The 17332-nt window shown below is 34.6% G+C and overlaps 1 protein-coding gene across 13 annotated transcripts in view; it reads right to left on the bottom strand.

The window, feature by feature from the left end:
- IL1R1 (interleukin 1 receptor type 1) overlaps positions 1 to 17332 on the bottom strand; it is a 66267-nt gene that overhangs the window by 3465 nt on the left and 45470 nt on the right. For 9 of the 13 annotated variants that reach the window (XM_077133965.1, XM_077133971.1, XM_077133964.1 and 6 more), the window contains 8 exons: positions 13039 to 13273; positions 12746 to 12935; positions 11767 to 11932; positions 8132 to 8197; positions 4392 to 4509; positions 3474 to 3625; positions 1066 to 1212; positions 137 to 304 (listed from right to left, as the gene is read on the bottom strand). In XM_077133965.1, coding sequence (XP_076990080.1) covers positions 137 to 304; positions 1066 to 1212; positions 3474 to 3625; positions 4392 to 4509; positions 8132 to 8197; positions 11767 to 11932; positions 12746 to 12935; positions 13039 to 13273 — 1242 coding nt within the window. Of the gene's footprint in view, positions 1 to 136; positions 305 to 1065; positions 1213 to 3473; positions 3626 to 4391; positions 4510 to 8131; positions 8198 to 11766; positions 11933 to 12745; positions 12936 to 13038; positions 13274 to 17332 lie in introns of those variants that run through there. The other 4 variants (XM_077133973.1, XM_077133974.1, XM_077133976.1 and 1 more) reach the window with 4 other exon arrangements.

Here is a 17332-nt window from a genome sequence, read left to right as displayed (position 1 = left end):
ACACACTGAAGAGGTTCTTAAAACCATCGATATGTGTACCTATGCCACACAGTCTTCCAGAACAGCGTAACCCAACTTCAGTGATTAAAAATTAGTTTTATAACAATAAACCATTTACCTCTTTTCCCATACATACCTTCCCCAGCATAATCGTCCCTTCCAAGAATGAACAGCTTATATCCACACTGTCTTTCCAAGACCTCAGGTAAGACTTCAAACACAAACACATCTGAGTTGGAGGCAGACTCTCCCCCAAAGATCTTAGGATAGAGTATATAGGCATCGTAGGTCTTTCCATCTGGAACTAAAGGGAAAATGCAGTGTACTTAGAAGGAAAAGGAAGAATTAAATATTTGGTCAAGTCAATATCACAAACATGCAGTTCAGATGTAAATATTAATGTTTTCTATCATGGTATGAATGAAGTGGTAATACCTAAAGAGGTTTCTATTTATTATTTTAACTACAAAGTTGCTCTTATACTGTAGTTGATGGCCATCTCAGTATGGAACAATTCTTATCTCCTTCCCCAAATAGCTCAGCCTCAAATTCTAATTTTTCTTCCTTTTATATATTATTTTGGTATTAGTTTTTTGAAAGGTTTAAACAAAAGAAAAAGAGAGCTTCCCTCATACTTGAAAATCTAGTCATTTATTTCATTTTAAGGCAAATTATGGGGCAATCTATGTCCTGTCTAGCAACAACAGGTCCCCAAATGACTTCTGAATAACTGGATTTATGAACATATGTCCTAAATATTTGTTTATCACACCAATATAAACACTAAAGCAGTAACTTGGAAAGCAATGATATTCAGCCTAAGTTTTCAAAAGTTTTACCAGATTTAGATGAGCAAAATACTTGATGAATCACTATTTGCATAATTTCAAAAGCACAATTTTACACTAGTTACTAAATATATAATTATGTATGAGAATAATTACTATTTTTATATGCTGTAGTTCATTTTAATACTTAAGTAAAATCCATTTTATTCATATTCTACATCTCTTAACTATCCCCTCTCTCCAACAAGAAAATATTGTCTAAAATGCAAAATTATACCTTTTCTGGAGAGAGAATCATAGCAGAAATCCCTGTACCAAAGCACAATGTCAACCTTGAAGATTTTATAGATGAAAACGGAGCATGTAATTACTACCGTAAACATGACAAATAAACCAATCATGTGCTTCTGGAAATCACGTGCAGCTGAAAAGAGAGAGAAAAAATACTGAAACAAAAAGTAATTTAAAGTTTGAGCACAGAAAATTAAATATTTTCATATTAGAGAAACTATATTTGGGTTTGGTCCATGTTCAGACAGTATTAACTCATTCAGATACTAATGTGTAAAGCAATCAATCATGGATACTATACAAAATTAAGGTACATTAAGTTTCCACTTCAATAGGATAATACACAATAACAAAAGAAAAATTCAGAACACCATAGGATAGAGCACATCATAATGAATAAGTAAAAGTCAAATACACTTAAAAGTCTACAAAAATGTCCTAAGGTAGGAGAATCCTGGAGAGAAAGGTGAAGCCTGTGGGAAAGGAAAGACTGAGGGAAGTGATAAGGAATGTCTCACATTTCCCCTCTATTCTGACCTCTCTCTCAAAGCATCCACCCAGTCGTTACAGAGGAGGAGGGGCAGAGGGGGAAAGGCAGGAGAACAGGAGAAAAAGATGAAAGAATAAAACGCTGTCTAAAGATCAAGAACTATGCATGCATAAGCTTAAAAGCTTCATTATTTTACATTTATAATTTAGGTCCTTAAACCATCTGGAACTGATTCTGGAATGAAGTAGAAATCCAGATACACCATCTTCTGCATGGATACCCAATTGACCCAACTGATAGCGAACATTTATAGTCCTGTAGCTTTGTGCAAAATCAGGCTATTGTGGTTGTATAAATTCTTCCAATTTATTGTTCAAATTCAAGATAACTTTTGCATTTCCATGACTTTTAGAATAAAATTGTCAATTTACACGTGTGTCCACAACACACACACATACAAACACACGCCTCTAAAAATGCTGCTGAAATTCTGATTGGAATTATTTTGAATTTATAGATTAATATGGGAACAACTGATACCTATATAATAATTGTGTCTTCCGGTCTATTAATATTATACATACCCTCTATCTATCTAGGTCTTCTCTAATTTATTTCAATAATAATTTTAGTTCGTATTGTAGATATACAAATATACATACAAACACTTTATACATATATACAATATTGACTCCAGTAATCTTGATAAATTCACTCACCAGTTCTAATAATTTGTAGATTCTTTTAGATTTTATTGCATTCATAAACACCCTATTGTTAATTCAACTTCAAATTACCTTCAAATGTTTCACAGATGCTTTCAATATTGTGTTTCACTTGCCAATATAATTTCTGACACCTTTTTTAGAAGATGCATACTTAGGCTTCTCTTATGCATCCATTAAATCATTCATGTAGCCATTTACCTAAAAACATTTATTAGGTACTGTGATAGCTTAGGGCCATGCACCCCAGAAAAACATGTCCTTAAACTTAGTCCATTCCTGTGGGTGTGAATCCATTATAATTAGGACCTATTGATGAGGTTACTGTAGTTAAGGTGGCCCACCTTAACTGAATTTTAGGACTAAGAAGAATCCTAAATCAGGATGCTTCTTAAACCTAATATTGGAACCATTTATAAACAGAATGAAATTCAGATACAGAGAGAAAGCCACAGGAGAAGCCAGAAGTCAATGGAATCCAGAGAAGGCAGAAGGTGCCACCAGGTACACTGCCATCTGACAGAAAAGCCAAGGACAAGGACAGCCAGCAGCCTGCCACAGAACTCCACAGTCTTCAGGGAGAGTACACTGCCCTGATGACAACTTAATTTTGGACTTCTAGCCTCAAAACTGTGAGCCAATGAACTCCCATTGTTTAAAACCAACCTATAGGGTGGGCCATGGTGGCACAGCAGGCAGAGTTCTCACCTGCCATGCCTGAGATCTGGGTTCGATTCCCAGTGCCTGCCCATGCAAAAAAAAAAATCCAACCTATAGCATAGTATTCGATTTAGCAGCCAGGAAACTAAAACAGGTCCCTACAATGTGTCAGACCTAAGTTGCTACTAGCTCTAGAGATAGAATTATTAGTAAGAGAAAGGCTCTGTACTATTACAGAATGTATAGTCCTAAGGAAAACTAAGTATGATAGAGGCTGGGAAGAGAACATTAATAAAAAATCTTCTATTTGGGCAGTGTGCTAGTTTAAGTATGGGTATCAGAGCAGAAAAACTTCATAGAAGAAATAGTTCAGCCGAGAAGTGAAAGAGGACTAGAAGTCACTCAGGTTAAGAGGAAGTGAAGAGTGTTCCTGGCAGAGGAAACAGCATTGCAAATCTCAAGGTCATGAAATCTTACACAGTAAAACAAAAACTGCATTTCAAATAGTTTGTTGTTTACCTGGATGTATTAATTGGATATATGCTGCATTTTCACCAGCTATATTCATGGCTAAACAGGTAAACGGATATAGATAAAACCTACTTTCTACTTCTGAAATATTAAGCATTAAGATTATTGATTTCCATTTTTTGGTTGAAGGAATGTCCATTCTGTACAAAAGAGAGATAATAAAGTTGTTGAAGTAAATTGCATCAACTACATATACGATGCGTATACTGGTGTATCTCCTTATTTGTATTAGAAATTGTAGCAGACGTAATCACCAACTCTAATCACAGGCATAAAAACCAGGCTTTGGCAATACTGATCTGAGATTTTACAGGCCCGAGACCACTGTCGGCAACAGACTCACTAGTGGAGATTTCAAATTAAAATGATCAGCTTCCAAGAAGAATAATACGGAATATGCACTCTGGTCTTCATGGAGCCCAGAGAAGAATACATTAAACCAGAGGAGACTGGGGAAAACGACCAAGGGCTTGGCAGATGATGCTAAGGAATGTGGAGTTCATCCTACAGGGAGGTAATAGGAAGCCATGAATCTTTTGCACAGTGGAATCCCTGATTCCCCATCCATTTAATGACTCTTTCTGAACAATTTAAAAAAGGGAAAAGGAATGACATAAAAAGTAACTCAGGATAATTGTTTAACTGGAATTTAAGAGAATTTAAGAGAAAGTCTTCCAGCTGGTCTGAAATTTGTACCACAATGACATGGAATTTTACCTTTGATGTACACAATTTTATAAATTCTATTTAGCTTAGCAAGACTGGAAATGGGCAGAAAAATTTAGGACCAATCAACAGCCAACTAACCCTTGCTATTAGATTAAATATATCAAGGTTATATAAAGCAAGACATGGAATTCAGTATCAAAATTTCTCCACAGCACAATCGGCTCTTGGCATACGCACGTTTTAAAGTCTTCCACCAGCAACGGGTCGTCCTCATCAATGTCTGACCCGTTCCATTTCCAGTAGACAGCGTCACTCACCAGGCCAGTGACATTGCAGATCAGCTGTGCCTGGGAACCTGCAAAACAGGGTATTTTTAATCACAGGATTAACTGATTTTTATTCTGCTCTACCTATCTAGATTAATAAATGGCTACTGAATAGGAATTTTTAATTACAGTAAAATACAAAGAAAAAGGAAAATCACACTTAAAGCTAGTGACATTCTATACCTCACTCCACAGCTTCTCCGTGCACACATGTCATTTTAAATGCTGTCTGGTTATATCTGCTATTTTGACATTACTGTACTTTAGGAATTTAGGCCCACGTGACTAGATTTCCAAAACAGCTCTTTAGTGGATGCTTATTATTCCAAAATATGGATATACTATGATTAGCTATTTTCCTGTTGCTGGACACAATTTATTTCTAACTTTTCAGTATGGTGATTACTATTCCAACAAGCATCCCTATATATGAATGTTTGCATATCTTGAAATGTTACTTTGAATAAAAATCTGGAAATAGAATTGATTAAATGTAGTTAAAGAACATATTTTAAAAGTCAGTCCTCTTCTAAGCTGGGCAGTAGCAGTCTACACTCTCATGAACAGTGCATACAAGTGACATTTTCTCCAAACCATCCAGAGAAAAAGTATTTTGGGGTAGCCATTACCAATTGAGAGATGACAAAATTACATTTAAATTTTCATCTGCATTCACTGAATTTGTGGTTAACTAGCATACTATTTATAAACTTTATATTCATTCATCTTTCTTTTAAGAATTGCCTGTCAACCTACTGTCCATTTTTGGTTGAAGGAATGTCCATTCTGTACAAAAGAGAGATAATAAAGTTGAATTATTTAATTCATCCTCACCCTAACCTCACTCACGTGTAGAAGACCTTCATTCATCGAGGATATTAACCCTTTGTCATACATGACAAATATTTGAAAATTTTCAGAATTTGTTGCTTTCATTTTATTTTGGTTTATGAAATTTCTTTGTGTCTGTTAACACAGATTTTTTTCAGCCTGCAATAACCAATTTTCTCCCCCTTGGAAACGATATTGTCCATCACCCCTACCCCATCTGAAAATTCATGCTTTAAATCTCTAAGAAAAAAAGTTTTATACTTCAGGGTTTGTTGGTGATTTTATTTTTTACTCCCTTATAAACCCCTCATATTTAAAAAAATTTTTTCTAAGATATCTTATAGACATTTCTAAGACATTTACTGTTTCAAATGTGATCTATTTTTCACATTATGTTTCCCAGCTATTGCTAGACAAGTCTCATATTTTAGAACATTAATTGCCAATTAGTAAATTTAAATGTATTATAATTTAATTTAATAAAAGTTATCCTAGGAATACACTTGGGATTTCTAGGTTGATAATGTGATCTATAAAGACTAAAAAAGTTGTTTTCTCCCTAACAGTAAGTAGACTTTGGTTCTTTTCACTTTTATTACCTTGATGGGCACTTTTAGAGCATGTTAACTAATAAGGGGGCACCTCTGCCTGACCATGACTTCAGTGAGAAGAAGTCTAGTGTTTGTTTCACCACACAGTGTTGGCGATTGTTTCAGACTGATGTTATTTATTAAATTAAAGAGATTACCCCCATACCTTTTTTTTAACATATTTTCTTAGTAATTGGTATTAAATTTTATCAAAAGCCTATTTGACACCATTCAGGATAAATATATAACAGGGTGGTGGGTGCCTCTGAGCTACTGTCCAATATTAAAATAATCATTTCCTAATATGGAGATATTTTTGGATTTAGGGATCAGTGCATCCTAGGCTTTAGAGCTCTAAATTATATACCTCTAAGGCACATATTATCAGTGGGGACTATGTCAACGGGTAAACAGTGGTTTTTGGAAAAGGTAAAAAATCTTAGTTTATTACAATAGTGCATCAACAGATATGTAGTATACTGGTGATATTAAAAATCTTGGGAGGAGGGAAAACAGAAGTGAAACAAAGTTTCAGTGGCTAAGAGATTTCAAATAGAGTTGAGAGGTCATTCTGGAGGTTACTTTTATGCAAGCTTCAACCAGATATTGTAAATTGCCACAGTATGCCAAGCCCCAACCAACGGTATTCCTGAAAACCCTAAAGAATACTCTGAGCTCTATCTAAGATGATAAAAGTTTTACCTATGGCAAAAGTTTTACCATGGCTCCTATGACAGATGAGCCCTGAAACCCAGAGGTATCAGTCTCCCCAAGAACATCAACCAGTTTCATTCCTCTACCCCATTAGGGAGATATCCCTCTTCACTATGAAGAAGTCAGAATGGCCATTGCCCAGATATCCGTGAAGATTGAGAGAACGATCAAATGAGAGGGAGGGGGAGTAATTGAGAAGTTAGGATTTAACAAATGATTATGACCACTGACTCATTATATAAATATTTATTTCTAGTTTCTAATGTATTAGAATAGCTAGAAGGAATTACCTGAAATTGCTGAATTGTAGTTCAGTAGCCTTTATCTTTGATAATGATTATATAATTATATAGCTTTCATCTTGTGACTATGTGATTGTAAAAACCTTGTGACTGACACCCCCTTTATCTAGTGTATGGATAGAGGAGTAATAAAATAAAGACATATATGAAATAAAAAAAAATCTGGGAAGAGTAGACGATTAAAGAAAAAAATGTCTAAAAAGGCTCCAAAAGGGGAGCAGAAATGAAAAAAATATCTAAAAGGTTAGGAAACACTATTTTGGATTCTGTTGACCATATTCGATTTTGAGTTTTGACATCTTTGTTTATGCATGAGAATGCCCATTACTTTCCACTGTGAATAACAATTTGGCCAAGTATAGAATTCTTAGGTCACAAACTTTTACCTTCAAATCTCTGTGCAATTGTTCACTGTCTTCACAGTTACTATTAAAGAGAAAAATTGCAAGGCAAGCCTGATTTTTGATCCTCAGATGCAAGAATTTGTTTTTATGTCTGGACCAGTGATTTCCAGTAGGACTTTCCGCCACGATGGAAATGTTCTCCATCTGTGCCGCCACTGGTCACGTGCAGATAGTAAGCTCTTGACATATGGCTAGTGTAACTGAGGAAAGGATTTTTTTAATTGAATTAATTTAAACTTACATGTAGCCACATGTGTCTTGTGGCAACTGTGTTGAACAGCACAGTTCTGGAAGTTTGTAAAAAAATTTTTCTTTATTCTTATAATATAATAAAATATTTTACTAACTTGGAAAAAGTATTTTTCTAGAATAACTATCATCTTTTTGGCCTGTGGCCTTACTTATCTGCCTAATAGCTTAGCACTGGTCATAAAAAAGATCCATCCTGTGCCTGTCAGATAAATTACATTTCTTGTTCCCAGGCCTTCTAAGCTTTGCCCTTTTAGCTGGTGTTTTCACGGGGAGTAACTGTCCAGAGGGGAGCAGGCGCAGGCAAATCACACATGGGCAGATTTTTTCAATAAGAGGCTAAAAATCCAAAGAAACATTTTAAGATGTAGTTTGTGCCACTTTGCTTTTAGTTTTTATTTTCTTTAATTTTTGTTATTTTTTTGTTTTTTGTGCCACTTAACTTCTAATTATAGATCTATTCAGGAAATAACTTAGGTTATGCGTATAAAGGTACATTTTATCTTAATCCTGAGTTCAAAATAACGATTTCAATACATCGTTTTTTGGGAGACCACTTACCCAATTCCACTTCCATTGTCTCATTAACTGGTCTCACAATCACAGGCCTAACGGACTTGTTTTCCTCTGAAAGAAAAAAATCCAAGGAACTTCTCAGCCTCTTATAAATAAAAATCACAAATAATGATAACACTTAGCAAAATATACTGAACAGCATCTGGCCAGACAGTCTCCTAAGTTCCCAAAGCACAAATGACAGGAGACAGGAGGAAAGAGGTGAAGGAAGGAAGCCACTGCAGAGGCCACAGCAAACTATAAACACCTGCTGCAAAGGAGAACCCATGGCAGCTTGCTGCTACAGAAAAACATACACATCAGGGTTTTGTCCAAGACACAGGCCAAGGCCCTGGTCTCCAGACAAGTGCCTCTCTTCAAGCTAATCAGGAAAAGCAGGCAGTGGTGGAAAGGCTCTGTCCTTCCGCCAGCCCTTCTCCATCAGAAGGGCTAGCCAGTAAGAGACCTGCTTGTATTCAACAATTTTAGCAACCATCCAATAGCAAAAGCCACAGGCTTCTGTAGCACATAATCTAACTCAACCTGTCTGGATGGATCATTTAAACAATCCAAACACAGGGATCTCAGAATAAGAATGAGGGTCTTTGATCTTGTATAGCTTAATGTAATGCCTGGATAAATCCCAGACTATATTAATTAGATAATCAAAAAGTATTGGCAAAGTCCCTTGAGGGATGGAGAAAAAACACAGAACTATTAAACTTTATCAGTGGAGAAACCCCTGATACTGTGCCAAACATTAGGGACACCCCAATTAATAGGCCAAGCCCTTGATCTTAAGGCTTGCTCTTGTGAAGCTTATATACGTAGTGGAGAAGCTTAGCCCACCTTGCTATGCATGAGCTACTTTCAGAGGACCTCTTTTGTTGCTCAGATGTGGCCTCTTTCTCTCTAAGCCTAATTCTGCTAGTGAAATCATTGCCCTCCCTCACTACGTGGGACATGACATCCAGGGGTGAAAGTCTTCCTGGTGGCATGTGAGATGACTCCCAGGGATGAGCCTGGCTCTGGCACCATGGGATCAACAATGCCATCTTGACCAAAAGGGGAAAAAGAAGTGTAACTAATAAAGTATCAGTGGCTGAGAGAGTACAAATAGAGTTGAGATGCTACTCTAGAGGTCACTCTTATGCAAGCTTCAGTTTGACCTTGCTACCTATCATAGTTTGTCAAACTCCAACCAAAACCATTCCTGCCAATCCTAAAGAACACCTAGGGCATTATATAAGACTCTGCAAAGGTTTCATGCACTAGGGTAACTTTCCAGAAACCTACAACCTCCAGATGGCTCCCTAGACCAGATAAGTCCTGAAATGCAGAGGGGCCAGCCTCTCCAGAACATTAATTAGTTCCATCCCCCTATCCCATACTATCAACAGCTCCTTCCAGTATGCAAAAGTTAGAATGGGCATAGCCCTAAAAAGTGTGAGAAAGATCAAAGGTAAAGGTGGACTTATACAGAGAAGGTAGGGTTTAACAAATGAGTATGACTGTTGAATCATTATATTGATATTTCTTTTAGTCTCCAGTACTTAGAGCGCCTAGAAGTAAAAATCTAAAATTGTGGAATTGTAACCCATATCAAACTCTGGAATCTGTTCTATGATTAATCATTGCAATGTGCTTTGAAATTTATTGCATTTTAGTATATATGTTATTTTTTTTCACAAAAAAGAAAAAAGAGAGGAAGAGGAGTGTAACAGAGAAGATAGGACTTAAATGAATATGGCTGCTGAATCATTATATTGATACTTTTTTTGGTCTCCAATGTCTTGGAGCTGCTAGAAGAAAAAAATGAAAAACTGTAACTCATACCAAACTTTAAAATCTGTTCTATAATTACTTGTTAAAATGTACTTGGAAATTTATTGCTTTTTTGTGTATATGTTATATTTCACAATAAAAAAATGTTAAAACAATAAAAACAGAAACAAACAGACAAAAAAGCCTTTGGCATTCTCAGAAACTGCTGGCAGGAGAACAAACTAGTAAGACCTTTCTGGAAGGCAACTTAGCACATGTGAAAATCTTTTTAAATGTACATACACATTGACCCTGCAGCTCTGCTTCTAAGAATTTATTCTCAAGGGAAAAAATCAGAGCTATTTTCCAGGATTTATTTATAAAGATATTCATTATAGCATTATTTAAAATTGAGATAAATTGGAAATAATCTAAAAGGCAAATCATAGCGGATTAATTGAACCCTTGTCTATCTTTATCATGTAATAGACTGAATCACTTTATCGTGTTGAGTATTTTAAAAAATGGAGAAAGTTCACTTCATATTAAGTTAAAACAGCAGGTTACAAGGTTGTAAATCAATTTCCCAATTTTGTTTTATGTACGTGTATATGGCTACATATAGATGTATACACCTACTGTATATGCATGTCCTTTTCTCCAGTAAGAAGTGTATTAAAAATTAAAATATAAAAATAACATTCTAAACTATTTACTTTGTGCTTTCCCAGTGCTCAGTTCTCTCTCGAGTTCTGTCTACAGGTCTGGTTGTTGTATCACAAGAAAGACAAGCCAGAGCTATACATAACCAGAAAGAGGCTGCTAAAAACACCAGGAGATGCTGCGATACAAAGTTCACTAATAATGAGGATTCCTGATGCTTCTGGGACCAAGGCAGGGGATTAAGTTTTATTCAATCAAATTAACCTTTGAAAAAAGATAAATTATTATAGCATTGGGAAATGGAGCTACATCTAGAGTGATCACATAATCTGATTTTTCTGGGACAGTTCCAATTTATGCCTGTTGTCTCAGCATAATAACAAAGACCACTGTAAGGTTTATTATAACAAGGACCTTTTTTGAAAATAAAGCTTATAATATCTAAAACTTATAAAGTACTGATATTTACAGAAAGATTAAATGTTCTGCCCATTCCCAGGTAATTTATCACAGCCCACTTTTATTTTGTTGTTTCTGCCTAGTTTCAAAATAGCCTTTAGCATGGAAATGGTTAATGGTTCATAGATCATTGAAAGCCTCAGGATGATTAACAAGAACAACTACCAGACACCTATTTATTGAGCACCTGCTTTATTCCCAGCACATGATCTTAACAGCTGTATGAGGTCATATCATCTCAGAGATGAGGAAACAGGATCAGAGAAGTTAAGGAATGCACCACAGTCACAGAGCTCACAGGAGCTAAACATCAGCATTCACTCTATCAGGCCAATGATGCCCATTACCCCATGCTCAGATTCCCCAAGCAAAGCTCCCAGAACTGTTTCCATACACCAGCCAGCCTCAAAGCTCTCTGGAAGAACAAGCCCCCAGCTCCGCTGGAAAAGGCAGTTCATAATGCTTCTGTTTAATTAGCAATACATCTAAAGCAAAAATGAAAAATATTTACATAGTAACTAGTAATATATTGTAATAAAGTATGTAATATATTTTATGTATAATATAAAAAACCAAATTATATAAATATATTTATATAATATTTACCTAGCAACTAAATAAAAGCCACAAAACCTTCAGGATACAATTGAGCTTCTCTTAGATTTAGTTCCTCCAGGGAAAATAAAGGTACTATCGGAATCATGGTGTCTGGGCCTTCCCAGACCTAAACTCTTGGGGTTGGAGCAATGACTCACCAATAGTAGTAAGTTCAATTACCCGGGTAACATGATACTGCTTTCCCAAGTGTGTGTAGGATGCACGACAAGTATAGTATCCTTTGGACTCTTCAGACACATTCCTCAGGACAAGTTTATTTTCTACTCCAATAAAGTTTATATTGCCAAGTAAAGGTTTGCAATCCTAGACAAAGGGAGCAGGAACAATAGTTGAAAAACAATAACTAACTTTCTCCAGGCTACCAGCAAAAAGAACTCCATTATTTCATATTAGCAAAATAAAGGGACTAGAAAGGTTTCTTGCATGCAACATGTTTAATAATTGTATTTCTTTTCTTTTTTTTTGGTAAAAGTTGATTATAGTCATTGGCAATTTTATGCCTATGACCCCTGTGTTATGAAGGCAAGTGAGTGCAAATTTATTTTGCAAGAAAAACATATTTGAGGAAAGAACATTAATACTATAGTTTCTTAGCAATACTGCACTTCCTTTCTTCACTGCTTCTATTTATTTTGTATTTCTTAACCTTTACTAGATGATTCTCCATTTAAACTTCAGCAGACTACGCACCAAAACGTTATGGTGTGTTCCAAGGAGAACACCCACTTTCGAAACCACTAAATTTTGGGGGAACCACTTTAATAAGCCACAAGCAAATATTTATCTCTAAAAACCTAAAATTTATTATTACCCTTCTCTCTAAATGTCTTTTATTTCTAGTATCACTTTTCTCAATTGTATCTTTTTGTTTTTTGCATAGGCAGGCATCAGGAAGTGAAGTCAATTGTATCTTATACTAAATTAAAACAAGATTTTAAACTTCAAATGAAATGTATTCACTCTTTTAATTTCTTAAAATTTCCTTGTACATTTCACGACTCAAAAAGAAAAAAACAGGCATAATGAAAGGGTGTTTTGCAGATTCATCCTACTGTTAATTACAGAAAACTATTTTATTTTCTAGAAAATAAAATACCATATTTAAATTAAAATTACCTTATACCACTGTATTGGGGGGAACTCATTATTTTCATTCTTAAAAAAATTCATAAAAGGGCACACAATTCTTCCATCTTCTGCAACAGGTAGCTTCTGTGGAAATGTAGCTTGTGCACTATAACACAGATTAGGCTCATTCTCCACAACTTTTGCAGTTATTTTAATTCTGAGACAATAAGTTGAATTTCTGAAATAAAACAGGTTGAAATAAACACTATTAAAAGATATTCATTTTTGTCATTCCAGGCAGCTGGAATGCATGCTTATAACATAGCAATTCCCTTCCTTACCTGACCACACAATAGTAATGTCCTGAATCCTTCACTTTAGCAGGAACAAACCAAATTTTATTATTGTGCTGATGAATCCTGGTGTCTTGTTTCATAGAAATAAGCGTCTTGCCATCTTTTTTATACCAAGTTATAGTGAATTTGTCTTTATTTGCATTAGGAAGACATGGACGAACGTCAATTTCATTTGCAGAGAAAACTGAAATTACTTTTTCTTCATGTTCCTTGCATTTATCTTTAAACAGGAGAAAGGAGGAGAAATTTCCATAAAAATGTTGTCAGTGTTTCTTAAACTAATATCCATATATAAAATACATCAATTAAAATAGATAAATTAATATTATACATGGTGGCATTATAGCCTCATAATTAAGAATAGTCTCTTTGGAATCTGAAAAATTTATATTCAAGTCCAGCTGCATCACTTATTACCTGTGGGCCCTTGGGCAATTTAACCTTTCTCACTCTGCCTTTACTCACATAAAAAATGGTGATAATGTAGGAGAGATTTCACTTTGGTAAAAGTCAGTATAACAGGGATTTCCCCTGTCACCTAAAAAAAAAAAAAAGATTAAAAAAAAAAAAAGGACAAAGTATATGAAGTAAGGATGTCCAAGAAATCAGGGAACAAGGGTTAGAGATCTTAGCTAGACAGGGAATAAAGGAGGAAAACCGTACAATTTTCTCAACATACTGCCTGGAATTCTGGGCTATGATACAACAACGAGGAAACACAGGCAAAGCACAACGTTCTTTGTTAGCAAGATAGGGAATCTGGGTAGAATAAGTAGTCCACCAAAGAGGTAAGAAATGCAAAGAAGAGCGCTTTGGAAATCTACAGAGATTCCTCCTTGAGTCTTCAGCAGAGTACTGAGCCGTATAAGCACGGAAGAAAACGACCCAAGGACAGGGTGATAACCACCCAAAAGGATCAGAGGTGACAGCACCTGCAGCCCATGCAATGTATGCAGTACACAGTACCTGCAGCCCATGCAATGCTGGCGATGGCTGCAGTTCTGACAGCAGAAAGGAAAACCTCCCTCATGACAAAAAATCAGGTCGAGTACACAGAAGGGTTTTGCCTCAGTTGTTGGAAGAAATTAGGCCTAGACTAAACTTGGGTCTGATCCTCTAATAAATCTTAAAATAAGAACTGAAAGGATGAAACAATTTCTAAAAAACAACCACGTGGCAGAACAAAGCTCATGAATATTTTTAGGAATACAAAAACAACCAGCATATAACACAGTAAATTGTATCATTTCTAGCATCCGATAAAAAATTAGCAGGCATGCAAAGAAGCAAGAAAATACAAGCGACCAAGGAGAAAAAATCAACCAATCAAAACTGGCCCAGAAATGACACAGATTATAGAATTAATAGACAAGAAGATGAAAAGCTATTACTATTGCGTTCCATTTATTCCAAATGCTAGAGGAAAGGTTAAACATGTTAAATAGAAACATGAAAGAGATGTCAAAAAAAAGACTCAAAATCAAACTTCTAGAGATAAAAACTAAAGTATCTGAGTTTAAAAATACATTGTATGGGGTTTACAGTAGATTCAAAATTGCAGAAAAAAAGATTAGTGAACTTGAAGACACAGTATTAGACACTACCAAACATTAAAACCAGAGAGAAAAACAGAACAAAATGAACAGAGCATATTAGCTGTGGGACAACATTAATACATCTAATATGAATCTCCGAAAAAGAAGAGAGGTAGGGGGAAACAGGAAAAAAGTTCAAGAAATACTAGCTGAAATTTTTCAAAATTTAATGAAAATTATATATTGTGAGATCCCAAAATAACAATGAATGCCAAGCACAAGAAACATAAAGATTACATCAAACATACAACAAATTATTTAAAACCAGGGATTTAAAAAAATCTTATAAGTAGTAAGGAAAAAAAATGCATCTCTTACAAAGTAACAAAGGCAAAATGATGTTCCTTCCTGTCAGAAACAATACAACCCTCAAGAGAGTTGAATGATATCTTTAAAGCACTGAAAGAAAATAAATGTCAAATTACGATTATGTATCCAGTGAAAATGTCTTTCAAAAAAAAAAGACTTTTTCACATATACAAAGGCTGCAAGAGTTTACTACTAGTAGAAATATGTAAGGAAGTCCTTAAGAAATAAGAAATAAAGTATCAGATGAAATATGGTCTATTTCATATTTAGAATGGGTATGAATTCAGAAATGGTAACTCTGTGGGTAATTATAGAATATTTTATCTTATTATTTAAATTTCTTGAAAAGATAACTGAATGTTTAAAGCAAAAATAACAACAAAGTATTATGAGGTTTATAACCCAGAAAGAAATAAAATGTATAAAAACAATAGGACAAAGTTCAAGAGGGAAGAAGTGGGCATATCCTGTAATCGATTTTTAAAGCAGTTTTATTGATATATATTCACATACCATACAACCCGTCCGAAGCGCACAATCAATGGCTTTTAATATAATCAAAGGGTTGTGCCTTCATCACCAAAATCAATTTTAGAATATTTTCATGACTCTAAAAAGAAAAACCCAACACCCTTAGCAGTCACTCTCAATCCCTCTATCCTTCCCCAGCTCTACATGACCACTAATCTAATTCCTATAATCTCTATAAATGTATTTATATTTACATGTTATATAAATGGAATCATACAATATGTAGTACTTTGTGTCTGGTTTCTTTTCACTTAGCATAGTGTTTTTTTAAATTATTGCATTTTTTTTTAATTAGAAAAGTTGTAGGTTTACAGAAAAGTCATTTAACAAATACAACATACTCCTATAACCCCCTATTATTGACACTTTGCAACAAAAGTGTGGTACTTTTGTTATAATTGATAAAAGAATATTAAAATATTACTGTTAACTACAGTAATAGAACAGTAATATAGCTACAGTCCATAGTTTACATTAGGTGTATTTTCCCCATATACCACCCTATTATTAGCACCTGGTTACAGTGTTATTCCTTTGTTATAATTCACGAAAGAACATTCTTATTTTATACTATTAACCACAGTCCATTGTCTACAATAGGTTTCACTGTGTAATACAGTACCATGTTTTGTCTTCTAACTTTCCTTCTAGTAATATATGCAACCCAAAACTTCCCCTTTCAACCACATTCACAAACATTATGCAGTGCTGTAATTATATTCACAATAATGTGCTGCGATTACCACTATCCATTTCTAAACATTGATAATCAACCTAAATAGAAATTCTAGACAAAATTCATATTTATGAAACATTTCATAAAATGATGACAGAAAACACATTCATTTTAAATGCATGCAAAATGCTTACCAAAATATACCATACTCCTGCCCACAACCCAAGACTTAAAAGGATTCAAATTAAACAAAGTATATCCTCTGGTGAAAATGGAATTAAATTAGAAATCAATAACAGAATGATAGCTAAGAAATCCCCATATATTAAACAACATTTTTGAATAACCTATAAGGCAAGGAAAATATCAAAAGGAGGATTAGAAAGTATTTTGATCTGAATGGTGAGGAAAACAGTATATAAAAACTTGTGGAATGCAATTGAAGTAGTATATAAAAGGAAATTCTGAATGCCTATATAAGAAAAGAAGATCTCAAATCAATGGCTTTAGCTTCCATCTTAAGAGAAGAACAAATTACATGCAAAGAGGATAGTAAATAATATAGGTTAGAGTAGAAATGAATGAAACAGAAAACAACAGAGAAACACAATAAAATTGATAAATCTCTAGTCAGACTGGTCAGGTAAAAATAAAGGTGATATCTCTCATTAACAAAGATAATAAGGGAAAATTATCAACAACTTAATGCAAATAAACTCAACAACTTAGATGAAATGGGCAAATTCCATGAAAGACACAAACTATTACAGCTCACTCAAGAAGAAACAGATAATCCAAATAGCCCTATGCCTTTTTTTGTTTGTTTTGTTTTTTTCATTTACCACTGTCATTTCAAACTAAATTTATTTTAACATTTGTTCCCCCTATTATTTATTTTTATTCCACATGTTCTACTCTTCTGTTGATATAGTAGCTAAAAGGAGCATCAGACATAAGGTTTTCGCATTCACAGAGTCTCATTGTGAAAGCTATATCATTGTTCAATCATCATCAAGAAACATGGCTACTGAAACACAGCACTACATTTTCAGGCAATTCCCTCCAGCCTCTCCACTACATCTTGAACAACAAGGTGATATCTACTTAATGCGTAAGAATAACCTCCAGGATAACCTCTCGACTCTGTTTGGAATCTCTCAGCCATTGA

This window comes from Tamandua tetradactyla, chromosome 17 (assembly GCF_023851605.1).
Source record: "Tamandua tetradactyla isolate mTamTet1 chromosome 17, mTamTet1.pri, whole genome shotgun sequence".
Taxonomy (NCBI): domain Eukaryota; kingdom Metazoa; phylum Chordata; class Mammalia; order Pilosa; family Myrmecophagidae; genus Tamandua; species Tamandua tetradactyla.
Note: the sequence above shows the minus strand (reverse complement) of the source record. Positions and strands in the feature narration are given on the sequence as shown.